This window comes from Ctenopharyngodon idella, chromosome 9, assembly GCF_019924925.1.
Source record: "Ctenopharyngodon idella isolate HZGC_01 chromosome 9, HZGC01, whole genome shotgun sequence".
In the NCBI taxonomy this organism is placed as follows: Eukaryota; Metazoa; Chordata; class Actinopteri; order Cypriniformes; family Xenocyprididae; genus Ctenopharyngodon; species Ctenopharyngodon idella.
The window spans coordinates 24,736,552-24,752,583 of NC_067228.1; the positions used below are offsets into that span (position 1 = coordinate 24,736,552).

Below are 16,032 nucleotides of genomic sequence, written 5' to 3' on the forward strand. Positions count from 1 at the left end.
TACCATGCAATCATGATGTTACATGTCCAAAAACAAGGTAATATCATGGTAGTTTTTCTAGCACATTTCCATGGATCCATCCTCACCTCTATAATTTCAGTCTGTGCATGTTTGGTCCAAAATGCCTGTGGAGGAGTGGTGCAGCTCACTGCTACAAAGCTACTGGGCTTACGGTCCAGTGATGGAGTGACCAGTTCACTGCATGCTGGGAAAAGAAGGACAACAATTCAGTAAGTTAATCATGAAAGAAGGGAAGTGATTTAGCTGTGTTTCTCCTTACAGTAGCATCACAATCCAGTCTGTGTAAGCAACCATCTGATATGTATCTTGCGCTGAACTAAAAATATAGTGAATAATGGTGTAAGAAATCGATTTATATGGTTTAAAATATGTCTTTTAAATTACATGGTTCATACTAGTAACTGAAGCTATAGGTTGTGAAATCAAGCATTTCTCATTCTTACATCCACCCGATTAGCCTGCTAGCTTAGCTTATATTATACTAGGTATGTTTTTTGCTTCCAAAATCGGTTTCCAGTTTGTTTTATTATGCAATACATCGGCATTCATTTTATATTTAAGGCATGTTGTTTGTGCACTTAATGTATAAACATTATACAATAGTGAAATAGGTTATAATTAGTCGACATCACGATAACAACTTTTGATCAGGCATTACCGCCTGGGTCCTAAAGGAGACCCGATTCCTGGGGGGACTCGATTTCACATGACAACAGTATATAAAAAATGTTAATGTGACCAGCTCACTGCTTGCTGGGAAAAGAAGGACAACTATTCAGTAAGTTAATCATGAAAGAAGGGAAGTGATTTAGTTGTGATTGTACTCCCAGTAGCATTACAATCCAGTCTGTGTAAGCAACCATCTGAAATGTTTCTTGCGATGAACAGTGAAATACGGTGTGGTGAGAAATCAGGTCTCCTTTAGGACTCACAGTGATCCCAAAATAACTCTAGGTGGCTAATTGTAATCAACATAATGTTTCATCATGGAAAAAGTAATATAACTGTCAGAAAGTACAGCTAAAGTCAGACAAAACCCAGTGCTTGTAGCGTAATGGAAATATTTGATTTAACAGCCCATAGATAAGCTGTATACTAAATGTTTATTGCTTGTGAGCTAAGAAGGTATGACTGATTTATTGAAGGTTTATTTCCTTCACAAATACAGTAGGATGCATATTGTTAGTGTAGGTAGCCAAAAAAGGAGGAAGGATATGAGGTGATGGACTCTTCACTGTATGCAGATGTACACACATTTCCTGAATGAGAGGATATCTGCTTTGGTATATTACTGACAAGAACTTTACTTTGGTAATGCTGCACCTTAATCACTTTATGATTGACTGCACTGCTGTTACTCACCCAGACTGAACTCAAGCACTGGCTCATCAGGATCCTGACTGTTTCCTAAACACATGTGAAACACAACACAGAATTTCCATCATCTTTTTATTCATTTGTTAGCAAATGATTTCATTTTATTATCATCTTACTATTAAATCTTGAGATTATCTCAATGCAAGATATTTAGTCTTGTATACTAATATTAAACTAGTTTTAATATTCTCTGGAAAAATCAGGGTTGCAGAATTGCCTCCATGTCCCACAGGATGTTGAATTTGAATGATAGGAAGAAGAATTTGCTGAACTGTAATTCTAAGAAAATCTCACAAATTTTGTTTTAAAACATAAATAATATCTACACCGTTGATTTAGACCAATTATGCGTATTATTCCCTATATTTGTTTGCACCACTGATCAGAAATATATTTTTTAAACTTAAAGTTCAATATTTATTATCACAGCCATCAAAATAGATATAAATTTTGTCATACAGCATCAAAAATTAAATAAATAAATATTGACATTTATTGATAGTTATGGTATTTATGTTTTGTGTGTATAACATGTTTATAGATAATAGATAATAAATAAATAAAATGCTATTTATTATTAAAGATTTAAGCAGTTATGTTAATTTTTAGCAGTATTAAAGAGTTATGTAAATCTCTTTGAACTTAAAACACAAATTTAAATGGGTTTTAAAAGGTATTCTCAATTAAATTCTAAATGGTGAACTTAAAGGGATAGTTCATCCAAAAATAAAAATTTTGTGACCATTTACTCACCCTCATGTCATTCCAAACCTGTATGAGCTTCTTTCTTCTGTGGATCATAAAGCATTATATTTTGAGAACTCTAAATATTGTCCATACTTTGGAAGTGAAAACGGTTTAGTTGCCAACATTCTTCAAATATTCTTTTTGTGTTCCACAGAAGAAAAACAGTCATACAGGTTGAGGGTGAGTAAAGGCCTATTTACACCATCTGTGGCATGCTAATTATTACCTCAGAAAGCCATATCTCATCTCTCAGAGAGAGAGAGAGAGAGAGAGAAAAAAACAGATTTTAAAAGCAGAAATATGACGCTTATTTAGTTTAAAACCCCTACAGCATTTTAATTCCATAAAAAAAATGTCTAAACTGTACTTTTCTTAGTGGAAAACCTCGTATTATGTATTATTGTCATATCCTAGATAACTGCAGTATAAACTTGCTGTACGGGTAAAAGTTAAATGTCAAAAAAACAAAAAAGTTAAGTGTCAAAAAGCTAATAATCCCTCACCTGCTAGCGCCAACCCCATCATCTCAGATGACAAGTCAAAAGTGTTGGCTCGGTACACCGACCATGGCCTGTGGCGTGGACTGCGCTCTCTTCCCGCCATCTTGCCTCCAGTTCAGTAACCAATAGGATTACCTCTTACACTCCCACTTTATGTTGCAGGTAAAGTATTTTCCAGTAATCTGTTTCAGTCTAAAAGATTAGAATCTAAAAGCAAAAGAGAGAATGAGACAAAAAGGATGAGTCAATATTTGTGTCACCAACTGTCTGGAGACTAAAGAAGAACCAGTGAACCCTGAGGCGGTTAACCTGAGACATCTAAAGAATGAGACTTGCGCTTGATCTCAAGCCGTTATGTATGTCTCTGCATTATTTATGCAGTTTCATAGGAGGACATTTATAATTGAACACAACAACAGAGCTGCAATCAGAGAAAGTCAGTGCCAGAGAATTGTCTTATGTTTATGACTGGATAATTCATGACGAAAAGGAAATGTTTCACAAACAGGATGCTGTTAGCTTCAGACCATCACTTTATATAGACATAGCTTAATGAGGGTCATACATGCTTCAAATGACAACAAACATCACATACGGCATACAATCATTCTTATTCCACAATCATTTGACAAATGTATGAACTATCATTCTGATAAGCTGATTTGGTGCTCAATTATTATCAATTTGAATTAGTATTTAAGTATAATTAATGGTTCTTATTATCAATGTTGAAAAATCGATTTATATTTTTGTGGAAATCATGATACAATTTTCAGGACTCTTTGATGAGTAGAAAGTTCAAAAGAACACTTGTGTAACATTATAAATGTCTCTACTGTCAATTTTGCTTAATTTAATGCAAAAAATAAAAATAAATAAATAAATATATTCAGCACTGATAATAGTAAGAACTGTTTTTTTAACATCAAATCAACATATTAGAATGATTTCTGAAGGGCACTGTATATTGACCTTGTTGCTATGGAGTATGCACACAGTGATTGGCTGATGGGGAGGAGTCTCTGTCAGCGATTTAATCATAGAAATATTGTAGAATGAGGTGTCATGTTTCCATATTAAAATAAAGGTTTTAAAATACAAATGTTGCCCTATTCAAATAAGTATTTTTCTTATTAACATGTTGCCATATTCAAATAAAGGTTTTAAAATGTAGGCTAAGTGTCACTAATTAAACTAATATATACAGTTAATTGTCCGCCTCTTGGATATCTGCATCTCAAGAGAAAGCAGAATTCAAGCGACAAATTATGTTTTATAAACAAAGTTTGGGAGGAACACATTCAAACCCTCTTTCTAATCACCACGAGAGGAGGAATATATACACAGACGAGAGCCGACTCGCCTATAGTTACTTTGACAGTTTTCTGCATCCCTCCGCCACCCCGTCCCTTACTCTCGGCTGGGGATATGGGGAGAACTTTGGGTTTGGGCTAAATTCCAAGCTTGGAGCTCTCAATCCCCTTGGACAGCACACCAAATACGCTTATTATATATATTTTTTTACTCTATTTAATCATTGATCAGTGTGAACTCATGAAAACCACTGCCACAGGTAATCGGACAATATTTATTTTTTGTTAAAGATTTATTTCTGGCGCCTTATCGTAGATTCAAATCTATAAATCAAAATGTATTGCATTTATGAAGAAAAAGTTCAGCACCTAAGGCTCTATCGCTATTGCCTCAATGGTGTACAGTGCTGTCTTTGGGTGGATTAGGATTGTTTGTGATTTTGTCTTAGTGACTTAGGAGTCCTCTTGACTACTCCTAACGTTTCACAGATTTAGGAGCTAGTTTTACCGCTAAAATGCTTTGTGAAATACTCTTAGAGCAAAAATTTAGGACTCCTAAAATTAGGACTGACACGCCCATTATTTTTAAATCAGCAATTTAGGAGCTACTTTTAGCCTTAAGATGTTTTGTGAATACGGCCCCAGCTTTCATTTCTAAAAGTAAAATGGACAATATATCACAAATATAACAAATAAAGAAACAAAATTCTTGTGTGCCACTGATATAAAATGTAAATAAAAAAAACAAATCCCTTCATAAAATAAATTGGTGGTTTTGACTTTGCCCTACATAAAGAATTGGAGACATGCTGAAGGGTTTTATCTATCACCAAAACCTTTATCAAATCAGAGAAAATAAGACTGAAAATAAGGTTGCAAGTCTCTCAGCATTAACTAAGAATGAACCGGGCACAGTGTTAGCATCACTTATTTGCTCTGTCTGTGCTGTTTTAGAAGCAATTATGTAAATCAATCAAGCACAAACGCACATACAAAATTAGTGCTACAAAAATAACTGTACGCAATTTTCATGTTTCAACTTCCCATTTTGAGTCTTTGGCTGCAAAGAATGCAGCAAAACTGTACAGTATGCTAGGACTGTACAACACAATTGAATCCTGACACAAAGGGTGAATGAGGATGCAAATAGGCTACATCAGTGGCGGATGGAGGGTTTTTGGCTGTGGCGTAGGCAAAGCAGCAGGTAGTGGGCTGCAGTCTGGGGCTGAAGGGGTGGACGGCTGATTCTGACTCAGGCTCCAGCATAAACAACCAACAACCTACCAGCCATCCATCTGCCTGTTATAGTCCACCACACAGCCTAGAAACTAATCACAATGAACAACACATTCATCATAATGTGTTAACAGCAATCAAGAATAGAAATGGCTATCATCAGAAGAATATTCATCTCCCGCTTACAGTTAAAGAGCTCCACAAAAGGACTGATAATTACCACACTCATAATAGGCACTGACATTTCACACACATTAACCAGCAATCTCTGCAAGTTCATTCTCAAGACTGATTTTTCACTGGCCTCATTCAAACTTCGTGCATCTTTAGGTTATACTTAAAAGCAGTTAGGTCAAATGCACCAATTTGATACAGATTCCATCATGATAATATGGAAATACATGGAAAAACTGATGAAAGTGAATGTGGTGAGAAGTTTGTTGATGCTAATTAAATGTTGTCTCTCACCCCGAGGCTCTTGCTGTGGTCACTCATCTGAATCACTCACAGCACAACAAACACATTCAACAGATACAAGCTGCCTCTTCCACTTACAATATGAAAAGACAGGTTTATGGAGTGGAGAATGGAACTGGGTGATGATTTTCTACAAACTGAGTGAGGTTAAATGTTATGAGGGGTAAATGTAATTATGGGGTTATATTTATATTTATACACTACCTTTCAAAAGTTTATGGTCAGTACGATTTTTTTAAAATAAACGAATGCTTTTGTTCAGTAAGGAAGCATTAAATTGATCAAAAGTAAAAGACATAATCCCTATTAGGGTTGTCAAAACCTGTACTACCAGTACCAGTTGGTACTAAAAAAAAGTACCCGGGTATATTCGGTATGGTCCGCTGATAGACACTGCTTTCAAATGCTCTTGTTCATGTTTGTTTGAGCTCTCTCTGAGCATCAAAGGATTCTATTTACAGCATGTTTTTACAAGCATTGAGCGTTGTAGCCAATCACAATCACAATAATATCTTAACACCACTGAAAACACAAGGTTTTGTTTTGTTCAACACGAGCCACGCGCTTGCAAATCTTTTCATTATAACCACAATGTAAATAAGAGATTTATTGTACAATTAAGTCAGCTTTTTTATTATATCGGGAGTTTTTCGCAAGAGTGCAGAATTCAGTGAGCTTGCGCTTTAGAGATTGACAACCTTAGTGATTATAAAGGGAGGGCTCTTCTCTTGCTTTCTGTTTATTACCCATTCACATCTGAATACAAGTTTAGTTTTTCATGCTGCTAAGTACACGGCAAAGTTTCTGGATTAACATCAGTATTTAAATGCATGATTAAATCGAAACTGTGATAATTGACAGTGATAATCAACGGACGAGAAAAAAAAAATGGGACAATATGTTTTTGCTCTGATACCAAAATTGGTTCTTGAACCGAGATATTTTACTGGTATTGGTAGCGACAACTGAAATTCTGGTACTGTGACAACCCTGTTCCCTATTAATCATAATAATCCCCAGTAAAGACATTTATGAGTATATGAGAATTCTTTCAAAAACATTTTAAAATCTTTCCGACCCCAGTGGTAGTTTTTTCTCTTTTTTTTTTATTAGGGAAGGATACAGCATTCTGAGTCAACTCAACAAATACATATTTTGTGGGTAGAGCCTACCTGGTGGCAGTAAGTGATAACGTTTGTAACACAGAGTGTTTCAGAAATTAGGAAGACGAGGATTCAAGTGCAATATAGCAGTTTTTTTAAACAAAATAACACAAACATCCAAGCAACAGGAAACAGGCAAAAACCAGAGTAAATCCAAACCGGGGCAAAACAGAACTGAAAACAACTTACTTAATATATCCACTAAGGACAACACCAGACAAAGAACATGAGAAACACAGGGGTATTTATACACAAGGGGTGACTGGCAAACAAGACACACCTGGGAACAATCAGGAACTAATCAACAAGAAAAACTACAAAACATGGCACAGAACCGGAAATAACATAAGTCCACGCAAGACCTGGTTAACACAGACTGGGATCATGACAGAGCCCACCCTTTAAGGAGTGGATTCCAGATGCTCCTCAACAGACAGACACATGAGTCCAGGAGGGAGATGGAGAGGAGGTGGAACAGTGGGAGAGACGGAGGGCCTGGGCCATGTGGTGGGAGAAGGACTGGAGACTGAGGCAGATTGGGAAGCCAGGGCGGAGCAGGTGGCCACCAAAGCTGAAAGGTCAGGCCTGAAAATCCCCATGGCAGAGCAGAAGACCACCACAGCTGTACAGACAGGGCTGAAGACCACCACTATGGATCTGGCGAGGCTGGAGGAATTACAACAGAGAGCTCAGACAGGTGATGGCCCCAGAGGCCAAACAGAGACAGGTGGGGGATTCAAAATCTGCCTCCTTGGCCAAAGCAGGGCTGGCAATTAGTTCAAGAGTGATCTCTGTGGTCCTGTCCAGCAAAACTGGATGTTCAGGTGTTACCTTCATGGTCACATCACTGTAGACCGGCAGTTCAAAAATGACCTCTATGGTCATGTTGATGCAGACAGGCAGTTCAGAAATGACCTCAGTGGTCGCATCAGGGCAGACAGAAAACTCAGGGACGACTTCCATGGTTGTATCAGGGCAGACAGGAAACTCAGGGACGACCTCTGTTATCATATCAAGACAGACAGAAAGTTCATAGGCTGGAACGGACATATTGCTGAGCTCTGGGGAAGGAGTGGGCTCTGAAGTGGACTTATGGGCTAAAGCGGGCTCTGGAGCGGACTCCGTGGGCTGAAGCGGGTTCTGGAGCAGACTCATGGACTGGAGTGGGCTCTGGAGTGGACTTATGAGCTGGAGAGCAATGTGCAGCCCAAACACACAAAATGGCCACGGCTATAACAGGCAGCACTGAGAATAACGGCACAGCCTCAGAAACAGGCAGCGCTGCAGTAGACAGATTTAAGGGCACAGGTATTAGAACGCCAGCTGCTCTTGCTGAGATCTGCTGTGGGTCGCCAAGTTGGAGATCAGCCTCTGATGGCCTTGAAACGCCTGGATGTCTTCAAATGTGACATTCATGACAACCAGGAACACTAGGTGTGGCGTCCATGATGGCTGAAGACTCTGGAATGGCAACCATGTTGGCTGAAGACTTTGGGGTGGCGGCCATGACAGCTGGAGACTCTGGTGTAGCGGTCATGACAGCTGGAGACTCTGGCGCGATGGGTACAGCGTGAATGACTGCATTCATCCTCTACAACACCCACAGTAAAAGCAGATCCGCTCAGCTGCAATGCTAGGTTGATATAAAATTTTACAGTGGCTCAGATAGTCCCACAATTACAACTACTGGATACATCCACTAAGAACAACACCAGACAAAGAACATGAGAAACACTGGGGTATTTATACACAAGGGGTGATTGGCAAACAAGACACACCTGGGAACAATCAGGAACTAATAAACAAAAAAAACTACAAATGACTACAAAAAATGGCACAGAACAGGAAATAACAGAAGTCCACACAAGACCCGGGGAACACAGGCTGGGATCACGACACAGTTCTGCAGTGGCAGTTTACATTTTATCTCACAATTCTGACCTTTTTTCTTGCAATTCCGAGTTTATATCTCACAATTCTGAGAAAAAAAATCTGAATTGCAAGATATAAACTCAATATTCTGACTTTTTATCCTCAGAAGTGCAAGCAAATCATCATAGGTTTCATCAGTGCAGTCTGTTCGTTTAATGGCTTCAACCATAAACATCTGCGTTTAGTTTCAATGGGCGTCTTCGATGATAGATTTTTTTTTCCGCATTCTGATTCAGACATCCAAAGGCACAAGACATTTTTTTCTCTTTATTACATGGAACTTGCCAGTTTTTCTCCACTTGTTACCACTGTTTTTCTGCCACCATAATGTGCACAAAATGTCTATGTCTATGACTATGACATCTGCTCCCAAAAGGTCTATTAGGACGTTGTTCAAAATCCCTTGTAATTGGACACCAAATTTTTTAATACATTAAAGTGACTACAAAATTATGGTATTATAGCCTGATAAAACCTGGTCAAGAATGTCTTACCGAAATCTGGTATTTTTTACATCTCACCATCTTCTGCAGGAAATCTTTCATATTAAGAATGGCACATAACCTATTGTTATGGGCTGAATTATGATGCAACTCATGTCGTACACAACTTTACATAGTGAATGTGTGTTGTATATTTGCTATTTAAAGTATATGTCCATACAGCTTCAGTAAAAATAAATAAATAAATAGAATAAATTCAACAAACAAAGACCCTTTAAATTTTAGTCATATAATGATGATATGAGGCTTGGCGTTTGTTAAAGTAAAAGTCTGCATCAGATCGGAGCATAAAAAGTGTTTGGATGCCCCAGTGAGCACTGTTGGTTCAATTATCAGGAAGTGGAAGTTACAACAACATTGCTTCAACTAAGTCATTTCTGTAAGTGATGTTTTGCAGTGGTTTGGGTCAGTTTACACTGAAGTCGTTGAAGCTGCACATCATCTCAGAATGTTCACTAGCCCAAACCAATCAGCTATAAGAAAATGGAATAAGAAAGTGGGTGAATAATTATGCATATACTTTTATTCAACAGAATCCATTGGTATAGAAATTGACTTATGTGATTCTTATTATAAAGTTAGTATTGCAACAAGTCAAGTGCATATAAATATGACTAGAATGATTTAAATTAGAAGGACATTATATAATCATGGATGCATTAAATTGATCAAAAGTGACATGTATAATGTTAAAAAAAACAATTCAATTTCAAATAAATGCTTTTCTTTAGAACTTTCATCAAAGAATACTGAAAAAAAAAAATGTTTTATGGTTTCCACAAAAAAATTAAGCACAGCTATTTTCAATATTATAATAATAATAAATGTATTTTTATCACCAAATCAGCATATTAAAATGATTTCTGAAGTGATGCTGCAGACTGGAGTAATGTTCCTGAAAATTCAGCTTTACCATCACAAAAATAAGTTAAATTTTAAAACATATTAAAAGAGAAAAGAGTTATTTTAAATTGCAATAATATTTCATTTTTACAATATTACTGTTTTTACTGTATTTTTTAACAAATAAATGCAGGCTTGGTGAGCATAACAGACTTCATTCAAAAACATTTTTGAACGGTAGTGTATAAAAAATAAAATTCATGATTAAAAAATAAATAACATTTTATATTTGTAAACAAAATTATTACATTTCAGAAAGACTGCAAAAATAAAGTGGCAGGAATAGAGATGGGTGTCCATCAATTGAAAGCTCATGGTGCTGGGACAAAGACAACTCATGTTTCAGTATTCAACTATTAAGATGACATCACCGTCTGAGGAGTGATATTCATTTCTCTTCTTTTTCTTCTGGACAATTTTGTGCAATAGACCTGATTGAAAACAATGGGTGATGGACACAACACAACAATGCCTAAGCTTACAGACCTTCACATGCACGCTGTTGCATTCTCACTCTAAACTGGCAGTTCTCAGTCTGCCTCACAGTCCACCTCCTCTCACAACCACATCCTGATCTTTTGCTTAATCAGGAAGTGTGAGTGACTTTCTCTTCAGCTGAGCTTTTTGAGACTGGCAATGAGCAGAAAATTTCTGTTTAACTGTTACCTCAGCAGAGCTATGTATACATGCTACAAACCTGCATATTCAATACTTCTGTTGCAGTGCTGTTTCTAGGGTCATAATGCAGATGTTTCATCCAGTGAGGGCTTGACAACAACATGCATTGAGGCAGGCACAAAGGGGGCACTCGTGAGCACCTTCTTGAAACCTAAAATGCCAACTGGGACACCCCACAGTCTCATGGACTTTATCGATGTAAAATGCAACTCTGCAAGTACACATCAAGACTTTTTAGGAGTGGGCCTGTCTCTTTTGCTTTTGTATTCAAAACCCATGACAGGAAACTGGAAATGGAACAAAAACAATGAATATCGAAAGAGTTCTGGACATATTCATTCCTTTAAAAACATTTTGGCAGGAAGACCAATTAAAAGAGATCTAATGTGGGCGTGATGTAATTATAGAATGGACAACAGTTTCGGCATCCCTGAAACTAAAAGAGGAACAGAGGTGGGCAATATTAGGGTACAGTCAGTGAAGCCATTTTATTTAGCCTAAATCTTTCAAGTCTAAACAGATTTGAGTGAGATAAATCTTGTTTAAGTTTAAGAAAGCCATATAGCAGATATTCACACTTTGAGGTTGTGTGGAAATTCTGGCCTGGACTATAAAGATATTGATGTGTGTATTATTGGCATAGCAATGTAATTTGAAAGCATGCTACTTACAAATGACAAAAATAAGTAAAGAACTGAGCCTTATTTCTATTTACGTACATTTCCTATGTGCATGATAAACATATACAGGAAATGAATCCATGTGTGAGAGTGTGTCTGCATGAACAGCACTTTTACATGCTACAGTACATGTGGGTCTGTGTGCAAATAAACTAATCCATGAGTACACTACGGTTCAAGTTTCAAATTTTTGTTTACTTAAAAGAAGTTTTTAATCAGGAAGGATGCATGAAAAACTGATAATAATAAAAAATGTTTCATGAGACTGGACTAATGACTATTGAAATTTCAGCTTTGCCATCACATGAATAAATTAAATTACAGAAAACAGATATTTTAAAGTTGTAATAGTATTTCAAAATATTACTATTTTTACTGTATGTTTGATCAAATAAACGCAGCTTTGGTGAGCATAAGAGACCTCTTTTAAAATCTATGTTCAGACTGCAGGCAAATCAGATTTTTTCTCAAATCAGACCTTTTCAGGCAGATCAGTTTTGATGTTATCGTTGTTGCGTTAAGAACAATGCAAAAGACAGTTTGAAATTCAATTTGAGCAGCCTGATTGGAATGACATTTCAAACCACCTCAAATGTGGTTTGAATCAGTGTTTTTTTTTTTTTTTTTGCTGTCCAGACTTTCAAAAACCCATCTGGATAAAATCTAGATATGCAAAAATAAAATTTTTGCTGGCAATCTAAACATGGCCATAGTGGAGCTCCAAAAGGACTTAAACACCATTAAAGTAGTTCATATGACTCAAGCATAAGGCTTCTGAACTCTGAAGCCATATTTATATTTTGAACAGACTAAAATTGAAATCTGAAATTCGAGCCCCAACCTTTTGCACCATGTTTGACATCATTGTTAAATGCTAGTGGTTCTCATGTGTGCTATAAACAAATGTGACATGGCAAATTATACAAATTATTTGGAATGGAGCAACTAATGACAGTTTTCATTTCATTTTTGGGTGAACTATACGTTTAAGTCTCCAATAAGTTAATTCAAGCGAAGGCTAAAAATAAAAAGTCAACCCTCGCTCTGCGTATGCCAAATAATCAAAGAGGCATTGCCATTTAATCTCTGTTTTGATTGGATTCATATGAAATTGTAATTAAAGCAGTTACAATCATAATGAACAGCCATTTCCTTTTAGTGATGAGTCATCGTCTGGGTGAAAACAGGATTATCCATGCTCTCCTTTCATCTCTAGACCTTACATCATTTCTTCTGGCTGAGCGAAATTCTGCTTCTCCTAAGCATGTGCAGCCAACCTCTATTTTACAAATATGTGTCGTCACTGTCTGTCTCATGGCACACAGCTGAATGGTGTGAAGAAATCATAACCAGTGAAGAAGGGCAGACAGAAGACACACAGTAACAGGGACGAGAGTAACATATGTTCTGTATATGTGTTTCATGCATGAAATGGCAAAATAACAGTAAAGCACTTGTCATTGGCAGCAGTTGTCTCGCCACTAGAACTTTAGGTTCATGGACCATCGTGACATTGGTCAGACAGAAAAAAAATTATAATTTGTTTTAAACCTACACAACATCAGTTGTCTCTTTAAAGGTCAGTGAATACCTCTTGAATAGAGAGTTTTTAGAAATGGGGAAATAAACTATTGGCCTAAATGTCTGTTCAGTTTATATAAAGCCAGAAACAAAGCTCCAGGATTATATTATAGTTTTCATTTTTCAGCATTTTTCACCAAGATCAATCCCATAAAGGTTCCAAAAGAGGGTTTTCGCTGCGATGCCATAGAAGAACCATTTTCGGCTCCTGAAAGAACCTTTCAGTGAACAGTTCTTAAAAGAACCATGTTTTTCTTAGTGTGAGGCCCCGTTTACATTAGTGCGTTTCCTGTCGTTTACACTACGCCGGCGTTTTCGAACCTCGAAAATGGAGACTTTCGAAAATGCTGCAGACGTTAGTTTGAAAACGCTGGGGTTGCGTTTCAGTATAAACGGACCAAAACAGAGACGTTTGGCTGCCCACGTCCATTCTGCGTAACCTTGACGATTGTGGAAACAATAACATGGAGACTTAACTGCAATCTTTGCTGGCTTTGTTGTCATTTTTATCAGCCACTGTGCAGTTAAACTCTGCATATTTTTAATACTGCTGCTACATACATGCGCAAGGGGTAACTGTTTACACTTATATGCGCATGCCCAGTGCGCATGAACGGTCATGTGACATGCGTTTTCGGTAGTGTAGTATAGACGTAGATCAATTCTGAAACGCTGTAGAAACGCCAGTGTAGACGAGGATCGTTTTCATTTTAAAACACTGTTTTAAAACGAAAATGCACTAGTGTAAATGGGGCCTGAAAGACATTTAAAAAATCTAAAGAACCTTTTTCCACTATAAAGAATTTTTTGTACAATGGAATGGGGGAACCATCGATGCCAATAAAGAGCCTTTATTTTTAACTATACAACGGGGCTGTTGAATGCTTGAATCTGATTGGTTGGCAAACGTTCTAAGGTGTGCAATTATTTTCAGGGAAACGCACGGCTAAAGTAGCTCTAGGCAGGTCTTGACCGCATTACAGCTCAACATCACTTTGCCAAATGATTTCAGTTTTTTCAAAAAGTCCTTACAGCCTACAACTGCAAAAGAAACTCCGCTTCGCATCGTGCCACTAGTTCCACTAGTAACTTGTAATAAGGACTAAGAAACTAATCTTTGCATTAGTAACCCAGATCTCTCACTGGAATGCTTTTGTGAACTGTTGTATAATTAGTACACCATGTGAGTCTTTGGCATATCCAACAATCAATAGTGCCATTAATCCAGGTACTGAGAATATTAAAGAACAGTGAACCTTTCATATATTTGTAACAACACGAGCTGGTCACATTTGAAAAAGACAATCCTATAAGGAACAACTTCTAGAGAAAGTTTTGAGGAAGAAGGTGCATTGAGACTGCCGTGAGGCCCTTGTATTTACAATGAAAAAACCTATATGGACTTTAACATAAAAGGTGACACTATCTTTTCATTCTTTCTGATTGTGATGTAGAATTGACATCGAATCAAGTTATATTATCAGAGCTATCAAAGATTTTGCATCCAGTTATGTAACTGGAGACTGGCTCTCTACATAAACCTTGTGCTTTCTAGGGATCAAGGGCTAAGTGATAAGACCTCATTCAGATTTCATATTACAAATCAGAAATAAATGTAATACAATTCTTGCAAAAGGTGTTTATACAGAATGCTTCATGTCTTCTCACAGATATTTTACAGGTGGTATAAATGCAAGCCTTTGAAATTGTTCCTAACACTATATCAAATTCAAATACTAAAACAAAATAGTGACAACATATTTCGTTCATTCATTTTTATAAAATACCACTGATTTAATAAAACCTAACAGGCCTACTGTAAGTTACACTTCTGTAAGTAAGTCAGATTTATTCAGTACTAACAGTTCTGACTGATTTAGAAGTGGTATTGATTCAAAAAGAATAACTGAATAATTGATTAAAAAGAACCGACTCAAACGAGTCATTCATTTAGGAATCCTGCAATAATGGTCGCGCTGTTTGTTTTGATTCACTAAGAAGAACCGGCTCATGAGAGTCATTTTTCGGTAACGGTAATGTACGCTGCCTATTATTTGTCATGCTGTGGTTCCAGTAATGAATGATGTTGTGTAGATAATGTTGTCCGTGTATTTTAGTACACTGCACTGACAAGGAAGATAGCATATGGTCGAAAACCAAACCGGTTTCCATCCCCAATGTGTTCAAGGCACCTTGTAAACAGACAATTATGACCCATCTGCTTCTTTTATCATATTGAAACAATGTAAAGCTACTGCAGCAGCAAAAGCTGACAACGTGAACGAGCTCTTCATGTAACATCTTGATATACAGGGTTAATGCACTCATGACGGAATATAAAGCGTGATTACGACTGAATGGACGGTTGCGTCCTCCGTTATGCCTTATAATATACCTTATAATAAAAACATTTCTAAATACAAAACTCGACCTGCTAATTATCACTCTCAGCCATTTTCTTATGCCATATAACGGACTTTGAACATATCAAGAAAAACATTGATTCCCGTTTCTTCATTGCTTCCTTCTAAGCGTTTAACTAGGCTGCTACTACACACGGACTGCAAACATTACCAGCAAACAAGGATCACTTACGTTTCAGTCACCGATATGCTCCATGATTTTAAGGTAGTATGCAGATCAGTGTTTTGATACACGGCGATCTCCGCAATTCTTTCACTTGCTCTGCATTGTGGACTCGCCCTGCCGTGATGTCACAGCACATTACGTCAAGTTGTTTCTCTAAAACCCCGCCTTTCACAAATACTGTGAGCCAAAAGAACACGTCTCTATGAGATTTGAAAATAGTGTATTTTAAATTGTTTATTCGGTTACCTGTATTTAAAGAACGCTTCATGAAAATTTCGACGTTTTGGATGGATAATTTAGCCTGTACAGACCTAAACGAGCGAGTGACAGGT

General features: G+C 37.1%; 1 protein-coding gene across 1 annotated transcript in view; it reads right to left on the minus strand.

The window, feature by feature from the left end:
* The window catches only part of inpp4aa (inositol polyphosphate-4-phosphatase type I Aa), a 33,404-nt gene extending 17,542 nt beyond the window's left edge, over nucleotides 1-15,862 (minus strand). The window contains 4 exon segments of the mRNA XM_051906223.1: nucleotides 87-205; nucleotides 1,384-1,428; nucleotides 2,649-2,852; nucleotides 15,707-15,862. Coding sequence (XP_051762183.1) covers nucleotides 87-205; nucleotides 1,384-1,428; nucleotides 2,649-2,748 — 264 coding nt within the window. The 5' untranslated portion in view covers nucleotides 2,749-2,852; nucleotides 15,707-15,862.
* Between the last annotated feature and the right edge of the window lie 170 nt (nucleotides 15,863-16,032).